Raw genomic sequence first — 14212 nt, 5'->3', positions numbered from 1 at the left:
CAGTCTTTCAGTGCCCCTCTTTCTTACAGATAGCGCACTGATTTCGACCCAGGCAGGGGCCCCGCCCCTTCCCCGGTGGCCCTGGCCGTCCCTTAACTTTGTCCCCCTTTTCTTCATATCTTTTTTTTTGGGCCATGGCTAAAACGTGGGCCCCTTTCTTCCGAGAACAGGGGATTCTGTTGCTTCTAATTATATAGATCACTAGTGGTAAAGGGAACATATACCATAGTGAGATTACCCTCAGGGGCAGAGGGAATCACAGCCCACAGACAAAATTTCTTAACAGGGAAACAGGGTTTCTTAACAGGGGCACGGGCCATTAAGGTTTTAATAGTTTGTGATCTACATTTTTGCAACTATGGGGGATGATTGGCCACAAGGTCTTGCCAAATATTTATATAGGGATATTGGTCTTAATGCCCATCTCAGGTCACAATAGTATGTACTGCTTGTACAACCCCTGGTTTGAGCGTCCCTCCTTCAGGCCATTCCACCCTGAATGTCATCTATTCAAGAGTACAGAATTTTACAAGCTTGTCTTTACATAATACAATTTCATAATTAGCCTGGCGTCTAAACGCCTTCTAGTTATCCAGCATACATCCCAGGGGTGTCCAGGAGAAGGTGCTTTGTCCGGACTCCATTATGCTTTACTCAGAGTTTTCCGAGACAGAAATATCAAGAGGGGGAAGAGGTATAGATCTAGTTCTAACTCAGATATCCGCTGGGTCACGAGGTTCGGCTGACCCCCCTTGCAATCAAGATATCCTGGTCATCGGGTTTCCCCTTGCAGGAGTCTTGGGGCGGCTGAAGTCAGCTTAAGCCTCAGACCTGTCAGCAGCACTCATTCATCTTTCACACAGATCCTTTAATCAGTTACAATCTCGGTTTCCAACACACTATTAAGAGGAGAAACAAGATTACCCCTCCCAGAAACAAGAGTAATCTCTGAGGTTTCTCCAAGTCCCAATAATTGTTAAAAACGGCTCATGGACTTGTGGAGTTAGTTACGTTACTCATTGGCCGTTATTTGCTTACTCTTTAACTAAAAACACAACAACAAGACATTTACAAAGCTACAATAATGTTAACATACCTTCCCGTATACAGGCTGCCCAGGGGATTTCCACTGTCCAACCCACACCTCGGGGGCGTTATTCCTCAAACCCAGGAGGTAAACGCACTTACCGCCCGAAGTGGCCGCGTCCGGCAGTCAGACTTCCCCTCCTTCTGAAGCCGTCTTGCTTCCATGTCCTTCAGAGTTCTCTTCAGAGAGGACGCAGCCGCCCCGGCCGATTGTGACGATCCGAGGCCCGAGCAAAGCAACAGCTCGAGGTGGCCACTCCTCGGAATCGCCCTCGGCCGTCGGTCAGTGCCCTCTACAGGGAGAGAAGTCCCGGCGGAGTCGCCATTTGTTAGCCAAATGGGCTCGTTTCCCCCTGGAGCTGCCCAATTACCCCAAGGAGGCACGGGAGTCTAGAAGACGGCTTCAAGTTCTTTATTGATCAGTCAGCTGAGCGGGTGTCCCCCTCGACTCATGCCAGAGGGAGGAACACACTTTACAAGCACAACTGGGCTTCTTTTATACAAAGAGACAAACAACTTAGCGTGTCTAAATTCTGCTAACTTATGCATTGTTTAAATTCAGTTCTAGTAGTAATCAGGATACATCTGTTTAGCTTCTCGTCCTTCACATTCTTTTTTCAGGGTCTGTCCAACCCCCTTCCTTTTTTTATATATCTTTTATACATCTTGTATACGTGCAGCTTCATGCATGGGAAACGACAGTGAGAACTGAGATAAGCATGTTTACTGGGATAACAAGCAGAAGCCGAGATAAACATGTTTTTCGGTTTTTGGGCCTAACATAGAGGAACATAACTTAGACGGGAGGGGGAAAATGGGAAATGCAGAGGTGTTGGAGTGAAGGGGAGCATTTACGAAGGTGTAAAATAGCCCCTTTGTTCCTGCTTCCTTAGGGTGGAAGGCCCAGACCCTCAGCAGTATTTAAGCAAATTCAAACATCCATACTGATTTGGGAGTTAGGTGCTTAGTGCTTTAATACCTTTGAGGATCTGGGCCTAAGTTATTCCCCTTCTCAGTCACACTCCCTGCACTGTCATGTCACCTGTACCAACCCTTTCACCAGCTCTGATTTTCTTGGCCCTGTCCATCCTAGGCCTTTCCCACCACTCACATTTCCCACCATTGCTAGCAGCTGTGCACTGCCGCCAGCAGCGCTAGCATTTGCTTAGACTGGGCACTGCTGGCTTTTTAACCAGCACATCACCAAACTCTGCTCAAAGGAGGGTCTAGACGACATGATGTTAGCACTTGGGCTCCCAAACAGGGCACCTGAGGAGCTGCTGCAGAGGGAGCTTGAGAGGGAAAGCCGAGCGTAGGCCAGGACTGAGCATTATTTCTGGCCCATTGATATAAAACACACCAGAGGAAGAGCATAACTACCATTAACCAGTAGCTGCTGTTGCTGCAGGACGTATGCACGTTGCTTGAGATAGAGCCCTTGCTAGGAGTGCAGATTTTGCAGCCTACTTAGCAGTCAGTGTCTTTTACAATCATTGGCTTTGTTAGTCTTTAAGGAAACAAGTAGTGTAACAGATTTATTTGGGCATAAGCTTTCATGGTAAAAAAAGCTCACTTGCATCTGAAGAAGTGAGGTTTTTTTACCCACAAAAGCTTATGCCCAAATAAATCTGTTAGTCTTTAAAGGTGCCACCGGACTTGTTGTTTGTGGATACAGCCTAACACGGTTACCCCATGCTACTTGTTTTCTAGCTCAGTAGCAGAGTGACAGAGGCTGGTCTGGCTCTCGGGGCCAGCACTCAGGCTTTCGACATGGCTACTGAATAGAAAAGGCCAAAGTGTAGCCATTTCTCCACTAGCAGGAGCCAGCAATCCATGTTGCTTAATCAACACTGGCCCCTCTATGAAGATAAAGGCATGCAAGGGTTGCACCAATTGAGATCAACAGTGTTTAGCCTGATCAGTACAAACCAGGCTTGCCCTTGTCTAGATGCTGTACAACTGGGGCAAGTATCCCAATTGCTGGCAACCGATGGCTGGTCAGGGCCATTCCCGAGCACAGAGAAGGCCTTTGCTCACTATGCACCCGGGCTGTGTCTGTGCTAGGTAAGCGTGGGCTTCTTAGGATAGGGAACTGAAGTCACAGCATTGCCAGCTCTCATCATTTTATTGTGAGTTTGGCAATATTTTCTGTTACACTTGAATCCCCAGTTCCTGGACTCAAGTGATCATGTGAGTCTCTGCTTCCATTTAAAAAAAAAAAAAAAAAAGTTGCTAGCTCTTAGGGTTGCAAAGTAAAGTTTGAAAATGTGACTAAAGGCAAACAAAACCTTGCATTTCACTGTTTTAACATAACTAATTAGTTTTTAAATCTCATGCCACTTTGGGGACTGGACTCATGATTTTTCAACATTTGAGGTTGGTGATACTGGAATTTTTGCTCTCAACAGTTTCAGGTTGGTTCCTCTGGGGCTTCCTGGACATCCAACCACCGCAGAAGTCTCTACTTTACTATGATCAACAGTGACAAAGTTAACTGTGCTGGCACTTGAATTTGTTACAATTCAACCAGAGTTCTAGGGAGGAATGGATTGATTAGCACTTTTCAGCAGTATTGTCTGAAGCTCAGTAGCAGCTGTCTCCGGTCACACCACCTCACATTCACAAAGAAGAGGGCTGGAAATTTAATTTTGGTTTTAAATGAAAATCTATTTAAAAAAAGACTCAGCAGCCATGAGAGAGACTAAACCCTCATCAGCCATGGATCTGCCACCGCTGGCCGGGTTCATTAAATAGCAGCAGAAGCTGGAGATTTTTGATTTTTGCATAATTACATTCATGGCATTAGTAAAATTTTCTATTCAGTCAGAAACAGGACAAGAGAAATTGATTAGTTTAACAGTGGCGCGGGGCGGGGGGGGGTAGGATGGGGAGGGGGAGAGGAGAGAAAGAAAACCACACATGCCAGAGGCTGGAAAAGGTTCAATGTATTATCAAAGCATGCACACTGGAAGACAATTCCTAGAACCTCTTAGCAGAGCCGGTTGTAATTTCTAACCAGGACCAACTGCTAAAGGACACAGCAAGCTCAGAGATAGTTAAATATACTGGGCAAGAAGAAAGCCAGCCTGTGAATCTTCACTTGTAAAATAAGAGCAGCAAGGGAAAAGCAAAGAGACTCCTGTAGGGGGAGACTAATTCAGCTGTACTTATGCACAATGGTTTTAACACAAGTTATACACAGTCCTCGTACAGCAGGAAGGGCTGGTTTTCACAATGTGGCCTCCAGCTAAATGCGTGGAGTCACTGGCACATGCAGGGATTGTTACAACCATGAAGTTCATAGAGCACATCCTCTCAAGCAGCACCAGTTGAAATGGTGCAAACGTGTATTGTAGACAAGCAAAGCAGGTATTCGCTCAAGTGCTGTTGTCCCTTGCATGAAAGCAGGCTGGAGCAAACAGGCCTTGCTTATCTACACTAGGGGTTACTGATGGCTAGAATGAGGCCCAGAGAAGGTCTAAACTCCCAAAGTCCTGCTCCATCGTGCACGGAGCTCACTGTAAATCCTGGGGCTGTAGAGACTCCTCTTTGGATGTTCCATGCCAGATGCCTGGCCAAGGCATTGGTTGTCCCCAGGACATGATAAGCCTGGGCAATTGTCTTCCTCCAATAAGGCTTACTGCCATTTCCCCAACATCCCCTACCATCACACCCCTAGTCACAATGGCCACCGCCTCCCATTGTTCCCATGAATTTGAATCCAGGCTGCCTTCAGAGAAGATAGCAACCCACTGCACCCTCTGGCTTGGACACATAGCTCAGGGGGCAGAAGCTTGTGGAGGACCAGAGAACTCTGAAGGAACAGAGAGGGTGGCAGGGGAATGTGGAGGGAGACTGAGGGAAAGAGACTGGGGCATAGAAAATATAGGGGAGTAATTGGAGGCAGGAGGACACACTGTGGGGAGCAGAGAGGAAGTTTGGGGACAAGACACCCCACTGGGGGGTAGGGCGGTGATAAGGGAGGGGATTGGAGGAAGATTTAATGGTACATTCCTCCCAACTCTGGGGCTGAGCAAAGGGGGGTGTCCTTTTTCAAAGCTCCAGGGATAGCCGGGGGGAGGGTTAAATTGGGATTTTCACTCTGAAATGATATCACACAAACAGGGGGGAGGGGGAGAACAGTCCCCCTCTCCCCCCAAAGGCTCAGAAATCAGCATGGAGAATAAGGGGATTCACTGCCTTTTGAAAGATGGTGCTCCTTCAAGTGTAGCTTCCCACATTCAGATTTCAGGATGCTGGCTGAAGATACCGTCTGGAGATACCGGCAAAGGGGCCTTGTTGACAGAAAGAGCTGATTTCTCTGGAAATCAGCCCCCTTTACGATGACTCCCATTGGACACCCAGAGATTACTAGCCACTTGGTAGATCTTGGCCATCATGTTTAAATTCCTCGGACAATCACGGGTATCAACACTGGGAGCATTTCACACAACAGCCTGGTTTCTTTGATGTCACCTTAGTCCCTCCCTGTCCACCCTTCAGTTCCCTCCCCCTGCCCACAGAAATCCACACCCAGCTGACCACAACATTCATCAGTTGAGCTACACTACTTCCAAGAGAACAGGGGCTTGATGTGCTCAAAAAGCAAGCCAAGCAGGCCAGCTCCTTCCAGCATAGGTGAGGGCGGACTCAGAACGGTAGCACCTAGTCTTGCGGTTGTCACTCCTGCAGTTCCGGCTCAGAAGGCCAGGACAGTTTGGCAGGAAAGAAAACTCTTTGATGACTGTGTGTATTTCATCGTTTACTTTTCTGTGTTTGAATGGTTTCTATGGAGGATTTATTTTAAGCTTGGCTCTGTGTTTGAGGGAATTTCCATTACAGGCCAAAGGGTCAGCAAAGGGTTTGCATGTGGGGTTAGTTAATGGGGTTTTCTGGAATAAACAGGCACTTATACCTTGCCAGCATTAGGAATTTGCCCCAATTTCAGCCCTTGGTGAGCTGGATTGATATAAACCCTAGTGGAGACCATGGTTTTGTCTACACAGAGGGATTTGACCTAATTATTGCCATTGCTGGACTGCTACCGGTGTGAACCCCTAGTGCAGGCAAGCTGGCAAAACTGACACACACCACAGTTTGACCAATCAAGATCAGGGCCCCGTTGTGCTAGGCTCTGTACGTACCTTTATGAAGAGATTTAGCTCCTACCTTAAGTAGTTTACAATCTAAAATACACAAAACAGCCATAGGGGAGGGGGGAAAGAAATCTTCTTATCCCCATGTTACAGATAGAGAAACTGAGGCACAGAGTGTTTAAGAGACTTGTCCAGGATGTCTGTGGCAAAGCTAGAAATTCAATTGAATTGCTAGATCAGTGCAGGACAAGTTATCCCTTCTTGGGATGGAGGTAAATTAGGATGGTCTACACAGACAGTTGGAAAAATTAATCTGGATTACCTTTAAAGTGCAAATTCAAAGTAGATTAGTTAAACTGCATTAAATCCCTACGTGGGTGCTCTTCATGAATTAAAGTGGCCTTAATTCAGTTTAGTTTCGCTTCCAAAGTGACACAATGGTCACTAGACACATACCCTGGTCTCTTATTTTGGGCTGAAATGTTGCATTTTCAGCCACAGGTGACTTTGGTAGCAGTGACAGTGTCCCAAACCTGGCATGATCAGTAAAATGGTGCCATTCACAAGACACAAGTGGTTCTGGATGCACTCTGGGGTATCTGGGATTGCAAATATTTGGGGTGGGAAATAGCCCTGTCTCAAGCCATGTTTCCTTTTCAAAGAAAATTTGCAGCACAAGGAGCTACCATAAAAAACTGGCAGAACAGAGGGGAACTTTTCTGTTACATTTCACACAAACAGTTTTCCTGTTCGATTGCCGTGTCCAAGCCTCCTGTAGCCCTGGCAATCTGGGAAATGCTGGTGTTTCACTAGCCAGAGGCTGGTTTTTGAGTGAAAAATTCAGTGGGTGAAATTCAGCCCTGTGCAGGAGGCATAGGAACCACCGAGGATGTCTGTGTTTGATAACCATTCTAGGGGGCAATACTGCCACGCCCTCATGGAGCTGTAAGAATCCAAAACAAACATGACCACAGTTTCTGTGCAACACAAGATTTCAAGCCACACAGCAACCAGCTCACAATAGAATTGCTACTAGGTGCGGAGCAGCCATGGGAGCCCCTGGCTCATATACCAGAGTGCAGCTAACCGCTCATACCCCAGTCCTGGGCATCCTCACTTCACCCCCATGCATGGGGCTGAATCCTCCCAGACGCACACTTCATGTCTCTCTGGTCACGTGGAAGTTCCTCACATCTTGCAGCTGGGGACCCAAACACACACATTGCAGGAGTCCCCAAACCTGCACAGAGCAATCTTGGTAAGAGGCCCAGTTTTCTCCCAACCCCCTCTATTCCCTAGCATTGTTTACCGACCCGGACCTCTGCAGCAATAGCCACCTACAAGTGAGAAGGTAGGCTTGTATCGATCCAACTCCATAGGCATCAGCTTGGAGCCAGAGCCCAGTGTGTATGGAACACAAGAGACATCTCCACTTTCCAATTAAAAGCTAATTGTCTTTTCATCATTAACCTGCCTGTGCTTGCTCATTTTCCCCAGAATGTGTCTGGCACTAGATCTTCTTTAATAAGCAATAAACACTTGGCAGCACACCGAGCTACACGGGGATTGATGGTATTAGAAACGGCATTTCATACTTTTCAGGCTTACAATCCTTTAAATGCAGGGCCAGCTCCAAAACATGTGAGCCCAGATTCTGCACGGATTTACACTCCGGCCAATGGCGGCAGCCCCTGGAGAGGGCCCTTGGCTCATATCATTCTGGAAAAGGAAAAGCAATTCAGCATTTTGTTTTGCAGGTCACCCAGCTAGGGGATCCCCTGGCACCAGAGACAGGTGTTTGGAGAACACACTGTCTGTCTGTCCCCAACCCCCATTCTGTGTGTTCCCATGAGCAGTTTAGGAATGCCTCTGTTTTTCCTTCCTGAAACAACCTATCATACGCAAGTGAGGGGCCATCTAGTCCCCAGAGCAGGAGGGTCGGGGGGGGGGGCATTACCCCAATATGTGACTCACCATCCCAGAGCATCTCCATGTAGCATGATGTGGCATTGCAGTTGTTCTGCCTCAGTTTCCCCACAGCAATCTTCAGCCTACTTCCACCATAGAGGTATCTTGCCCTCTGGCCAAGTGCCATCAAAGCCTTTAATCACATCTGGGTAACAGATCCCGTTAGTCCAGGTCCAAAAACATCAACATGAAAGAGTCCTCTCCCCTGCTAGGCTCAGCCTTCAACCCCCTTTCCGGCAGTCGGGCTCCCACCAAGAACAGCCTGCGCAGTCTAAGGCCAGCTCCTGCACACACCAATCAACCCAACCAGCCAGGGCACGTCTACCTTTCTGCCAAGGGCACAGAGCAGGCCTCAGCCACTTAGCAGCACCAGCCCAGCTTTTTGCTTCATACTGAAGTAGCCTGTCTGCTCTCCTCCCCCACAGCCTGCCTGGATTGCTGGGCTTTCCTCCTCTTCAACCAGCTCCCCCGCAGCTGTTAATCCTTAAACTAATTACCCTCTCTGGCCAACCTCTCTCCTCAGGGTGGAGCAGAGGACACTTCCCCTTGCTCTTTTCCTCAGCTAGTCCATCCATCCACTTCTAGCAGCTTTCCCTAGGTATTTCCCCTCGTGCGGCTTCTGTCCCACACCCTGCAAAGGTGTAGCAAGGGCAGGTTAATTGGCTCCAGGGTCCCTGGCTCTTAAAGGGTCAGGCCACCTGTGATTCCCAACACTGGGAAAGTTTTCACCCTTCTTTTACTTACTCGACAGAGCCAAAGCACCTTTAAATCAGCCACACGCTCCAGAGGTTGGACTAAATTAAAAGCCAAGGGTGCAATCCAGTCCGTTGGGAGTTTTGCAGTTGGCTTACACAGAGCCGGGATATCACTCAAAAAGATCTTGTCCCCCGGCTCCAAAATCTTCTCCATTTTTCATCCTCCTCTGCTGGTTTTCCCCACAACAGAGTACAGACTGCCTGCCCTCCCTGCACCTGTAGACCAAAACCTCAGGCCAGGAACCCAGGTTAAATGATACTGCTGCTGCAATAGGGATTTGTGGTCCCTCTTTGGGAAGTGGGATTCTGAGGATAAATGGTTTGTGTTTCAGCCAGACAGCCGCATGTGCAACACACACAGGTTTGCTCTCTCCCCTGCCCATTGGGAGTTGCAGATGTGGGCTTCTTGTCTCTCCAATGCCCCTTAGACTCCGCAGCGGAAGCTGGTCTTCCTCTTGACTGCTGCCTAACCACATAGGCCCCTAAACTCACTCAGCACCTACATTTCCACTGTAAAAGTTTCCTCTGTTTCCAACTCCAGGCATGCACACTGCTGCCTCCGTTTAGGCATCCAGCCCCCTCTCTCCCGCCTAAGCCCCAGAGCAGTCCACAACCTGGGGGCAACAGGCAGAATGCCTATCGCGCCAGCAGGCGTGCTCAGAGGCTGGCCAGCTCCACACAAAACCGCGACTCCCTCCTAACCTTTAGCCCAGTCGTTAGAGAGAGCCAGGTTCAGATCCCTGCTTTGCCTGACAAGCAGGCATTTGAACAGGGTGCTCCTGCCAGGCTATGGGAGAGTCTCTCAATCTCTCTTGGTGAAGCTGTTTCACTTTCAGCTGAACAATAAAATATTAATTGGGCCAGAGGAGACAGCCTGAGACTCACGCTCTAGCCCAGGGGTTAGAACACTCCACTGAGCAGTGGCAGATCCCTGATCAGATCCCTTCAACTCATCAGGCAGAGGGAGGATCCGAGCCAGGGTTCCCACAGCCTGGGCAAGTAACCTAAAGGTTCTGAGGGAGGCCTGTTCCCACCAGCAGCCATTTTGTGAGGCATCAAACACCCGCCTAACTCATTCGCTCTAGAACCAGCATAGCTGCCTAAGCCACCTGCCTCCAGGCAGCTGGGTCCCAGGTGGGGATCGTACGCAGATAGATAATTCCCTGCAGTGGGGACTTAGACCCCAAACTCTGAGAGTGGGGTGAATCCCCCTCTCCCTGGCAGCTCTGCGAGGATGCTGCCTTTTGTAGATTGCCTTGCCAGAAACCTCTCTCTCTGCCCCCATTCATTGTATAGGGAGCCTGGGCATCTAACTCAGGATCCCATTGTTGTTCCAGTGATTTTCTGGGAGCCTCAAAATTAGGAATTGCGATACTCAAGTCCTGTTGTGGACATGGGCCGCTTAGACTAGGCAATAGCCAACACGTTTACACCCGTGCTCAGTCGCTTTCCCTGTGCTCCTAGTGTCATTTAACCCTTTAAATACGTGGTTAGCTAGCCATGGCTGAATGAGAAGAGGAAACCAGAATTATTCATGAGCAGCTAGCCCCCTTTTAAGGTGTACAACTGAATCTACACTGGGTGCAGAGTGACGGTTAGGGAATATTAATTAATACATCTTCACACCCGACCTCTTGTTCTAGTGTTGAGGGCTTAGGACTGTTACTGGAAAGATGGGCCAGGTCTGAGGTCTGACTCAGAGGCTACATCATCTTGTACTTTTGACAGTATTTAGTTTTAGGTGTGGGGTTAAGGCTGGCTACTCCAGCACAGCTGAGTTACTGAGGTTCTGTAGATTAAAGCATAGCTGTGTTTTGGATTAGTCCACACAGCGCTGGTCGAACAGAGGTTTCAAGCATCTTCTGTAAATAAGACCAACCTGGATTCAGTGTTACAGTGATTCTGTCAACTTGTGTTTGGGCCAAAATTTAGATCAGGGATGGGTGTGTTATTTTCCTTCCTGCACCTATCCTTTAACTACCTTGGTATAGTTACAGTGTAGGCAAGGCAGAAGAGAAAGTTTACATTCTCCCTTGCCACCCTATCTTTTCAAGTGCATGGGTGGTGAGGGGGGCTGAACTGGTTAGCCTTGGAGACTAAAGACCTCTACTTATTGAGAGGACAGATACAGTGAAAGTGGTGACACACAGAAGCTTTCCCACACCTTGCAGCAAAGTCAAAACTGCACCACGGCACACGACATTAGGCCAGGGTAAATGAAGTGACCATCCAGAACCACAAGTTCAGGAGTGAGTCAGAACTCCACTCTCCATTGCAAGTGGTTAACACCAGATGCTCAAAACCAATTACACACCTCGTTGTGTCATACTATACTATGGAGGGGGAGTGGGTGGGTGTCTGGGGGTGTGTAGCCATTTCCTCCTGCGCAACACAGCAACCAGTTTATAAACAGAAGCTGGAGGGCTGAAGATCTTTGTAAATGTGACCCATAATCGCAGATGCTGTTTTCATGCCTGTGGCTAATTTTGTACTAAACACACGAAGCTCGGGGCATGGATGTATCTATACTATTTCACAGGTCCCTGGGGCACTTTGCTCAGCCACTAATGAAGTAGAGGACTTTCTCCAGAAGCTCACGCACCTACTGTGGACAAAGCATTTAAATCTCCATGCCTGGGATGCAGGAAGTGATCATCCCCCTTTATGCAGCTAGGAAAACTGAGGCAGAGAGGTCCACCAATTTGCCTACTCATCACACCAGACTATTGTGGGTTCTGTTCGCATTTGTGCAAGATTTCCTGCCTCTTTGTCCTGCAGCTTGACACAAAGCTATCCTCACACTCCCCTCTCCGCAAGTGATACCCTTCCCTCATCTTCTGCAAGTGAGGTATCACCATTGAGCTAAATCACTGGGGCCTTGATTCAGCAAAGCAATTAAGACTGTGTTTATGTTCCACTGAAGTCAATGAGCCTTAAGAATGAGCTTAACTGCTTTGCCAAATCAGGGCCCCAGTGAGTATCTGGTGAGTCTGTGGACATCATTCGCTGCCCACCATAGCTTGGTTGTTTCTAGGGCCGTGGCTACACTCAAAACTTCAAAGCGCTGCCGCGGGAGCGCTCTCGCTCCGGGGTATGAAAAAACACCCCCCTGAGCGCAGCAAGTAAAGCGCCAGTGTAAACAGTGCCCCAGCGCTGGGAGAACTCTCTCCCAGCGCTGCAGGTACCCCACCTCCACGAGGGGATTAGCTTAGAGCGCTCCCAGCGCTGGGGCACTTTTTACACTGGCGCTTTACAGCGCTGTAACTTGCTGCGCTCAGGGGGGTGTTTTTTCACACCCCTGAGCGAGAAAGTTGCAGCGCTGTAAAGCGCCAGCGTAGCCATAGCCTACATCTTGGTGCTGCAAACGCAGAAAGCCCATGGCCACAGTGTATACCAGTTAATCCAAAGCCTTAAGCAAAAGCCGTTCTCAGCATGAGAGACCCAAGCTGCTGGATGGTGGAGGAAAGCAATCCTGACCGTCTCTGCTGGAGATGGGGCTGATCTATCCGCTGCACAGGAGCAGGGCGGGTGGAACACCAAAGCATAGAACCCCATGCAGTCCCTTGGGCTGCTGGCGTTGAAGGCCCCATCCTGCTCCGGTTTCACTGATCTCTTCCCTTCTATTTTGATCCCATTCACACTCTCCCTAGAGAAGCAGGACAACTCTCCACTTGTTCACAACAGGAGAAATGCTGGAACTAACCCCCTGCTCTGCTCGAGTCAGACAATCCTGCTATTGGCTAGACCACCGTTAGGCAGCGCGGCCTTCCCTGGAAAGGCATAAGCACTCAAATCCAATACAGTATGTGGACCCACAGAGCATTGGACCATGTCTGAATAAAGTGGCAAAGTCAGGCTGATGAAGCCCGACAGGAGGCAGATTTATTAAAACATATAAAAGGAGAGGGCATTTCCCAGGGGAGAGGTTCTGGCCCCGCCCGCTGCTCTTATATAACGTATGTATCAAACGTCGGTAGGAATGATTCTCCTAGGGTCAGATGGGAAGAAAGCTGTTAGTTCAAAATTAGAATCAAACCATCCTGAAGGACATGCCCCCTCCGACATCCTTTCTTCTGCTGGCCTCTGTCACCCCCATCACCTGTGACGATGGAGAACACTCTCATCCAAGGAAAGCCAGGAGGTGCAAGGTGAAATGTGCAAGGACCTTACCCATTGCTCCCAAGAAGCCAGAGCAGAATCCAACTCAGTCTATTTTCTGCACAGCAACATCTCCACCTAGGTTAGGTAAATGCCTTGTGTCCATTTCAGAGGGCATGGCAGAAAAGGGTGGTGTATGGACAGCTTATTTCTACCTCTGGAGAAGACTACGAGGAGGGGGTATCTTTCTCGTGGGGGGGGGGGGGTATTTTCCTAACCCCCCGCCCCTGATTAAGTTTTCCACAAACAATTCCAAAACTTACATCCCACTTATCCAGTATTTAGCACAATTTATTAAAATATGGATCTAGCAGGGAACATGGAATTCAGAGAAGGAAAAATAAACAGTGTCTTTGCCAAAGAGAATTCTTCTGTGTGTTCTTTTTCCCCCTCCTCTACTTAAAAAAAAACGTAAAGCAGAGAAAAACCAACAATCCTTCATGATAAGATCAATGTCCTTGACGTGTGGCTCTGTTTTAATGCACCTAAGATCTGCCGAGCTTTCTCTTGCATGATGAGCTGGTCTCGGGTTCCACCGCAAGCCACTACTTTCCATGCACTGGACATCTAGCGTGGATGGGGGAGAAGAGAGAGAGATTTTAAAACACGCTTGTAGATTAAGATTTGGATTGCTATAGATGCTCTGAACAAGAACCCAGCCCTTCAAAGCACGCCGCCCAAAGCTAACTGACAGCCTTACAACCCCCCCCAGGGGTAAAGAAATCCCAGTATTATAATCCCCACTTGATGGAGGGGGGAGCAGATACGGGAGTCAGCAGCCCGATTTTCAAAGGGCCTGAGGAGCTGAGCTCCCATGGGAGCAGTGCCGCTCTGCGCCTCGGAAGGAGCCAGGTTCAGTGACTGGCCCCAGATCACAGAGCAAGTTGGGAGCCCAGTGGGGATCTGACCACAGCGGCACCTGTGTTCCAGTCCCAGGCACAGCCCAATGGCCCTCAGTAAAAGATTAGAGGATAGAGACTCAGGGGAAGTCGTGCTTGCATCTCCCAAGTACACAGGGGCCGATTCTCCAGGGTGCTTGAACTTTGCTCAGTGCAGGACCCAAGGAGGAGAAGGGGAAGGGGCTTCACATCCCCTACTCTTGGGCAATCCAAAGGCTGCAGCACATGTTAGAGGAGTCTGAGGGCTGCC

At 48.8% G+C, this 14212-nt stretch overlaps 2 protein-coding genes across 9 annotated transcripts in view; both read right to left on the bottom strand.

Moving 5' to 3' along the window:
* LOC135975325 (uncharacterized) overlaps window positions 1–11864 on the bottom strand; it is a 41776-nt gene extending 29912 nt beyond the window's left edge. For all 3 annotated transcript variants that reach the window (XM_065565811.1, XM_065565812.1, XM_065565814.1), the window contains exon 1: window positions 8157–11864. In XM_065565811.1, coding sequence (XP_065421883.1) covers window positions 8157–8192 — 36 coding nt within the window. In that variant the 5' untranslated portion in view covers window positions 8193–11864. The remainder of the gene's footprint in view (window positions 1–8156) is intronic.
* A 1471-nt stretch (window positions 11865–13335) lies between these two features.
* Window positions 13336–14212, bottom strand: part of MYBL2 (MYB proto-oncogene like 2) — a 40568-nt gene continuing 39691 nt past the window's right edge. For all 6 annotated transcript variants that reach the window (XM_005295350.5, XM_005295351.5, XM_065565801.1 and 3 more), the window contains one exon: window positions 13336–13630. In XM_005295350.5, the coding sequence (XP_005295407.1) occupies window positions 13502–13630 (129 nt within the window). In that variant the 3' untranslated portion in view covers window positions 13336–13501. The remainder of the gene's footprint in view (window positions 13631–14212) is intronic.

The sequence above is a fragment of the Chrysemys picta genome, chromosome 13 (assembly GCF_011386835.1).
Source record: "Chrysemys picta bellii isolate R12L10 chromosome 13, ASM1138683v2, whole genome shotgun sequence".
Lineage (NCBI taxonomy): Eukaryota > Metazoa > Chordata > Testudines > Emydidae > Chrysemys > Chrysemys picta.
This window is presented reverse-complemented; position numbering and strand designations above follow the sequence as displayed.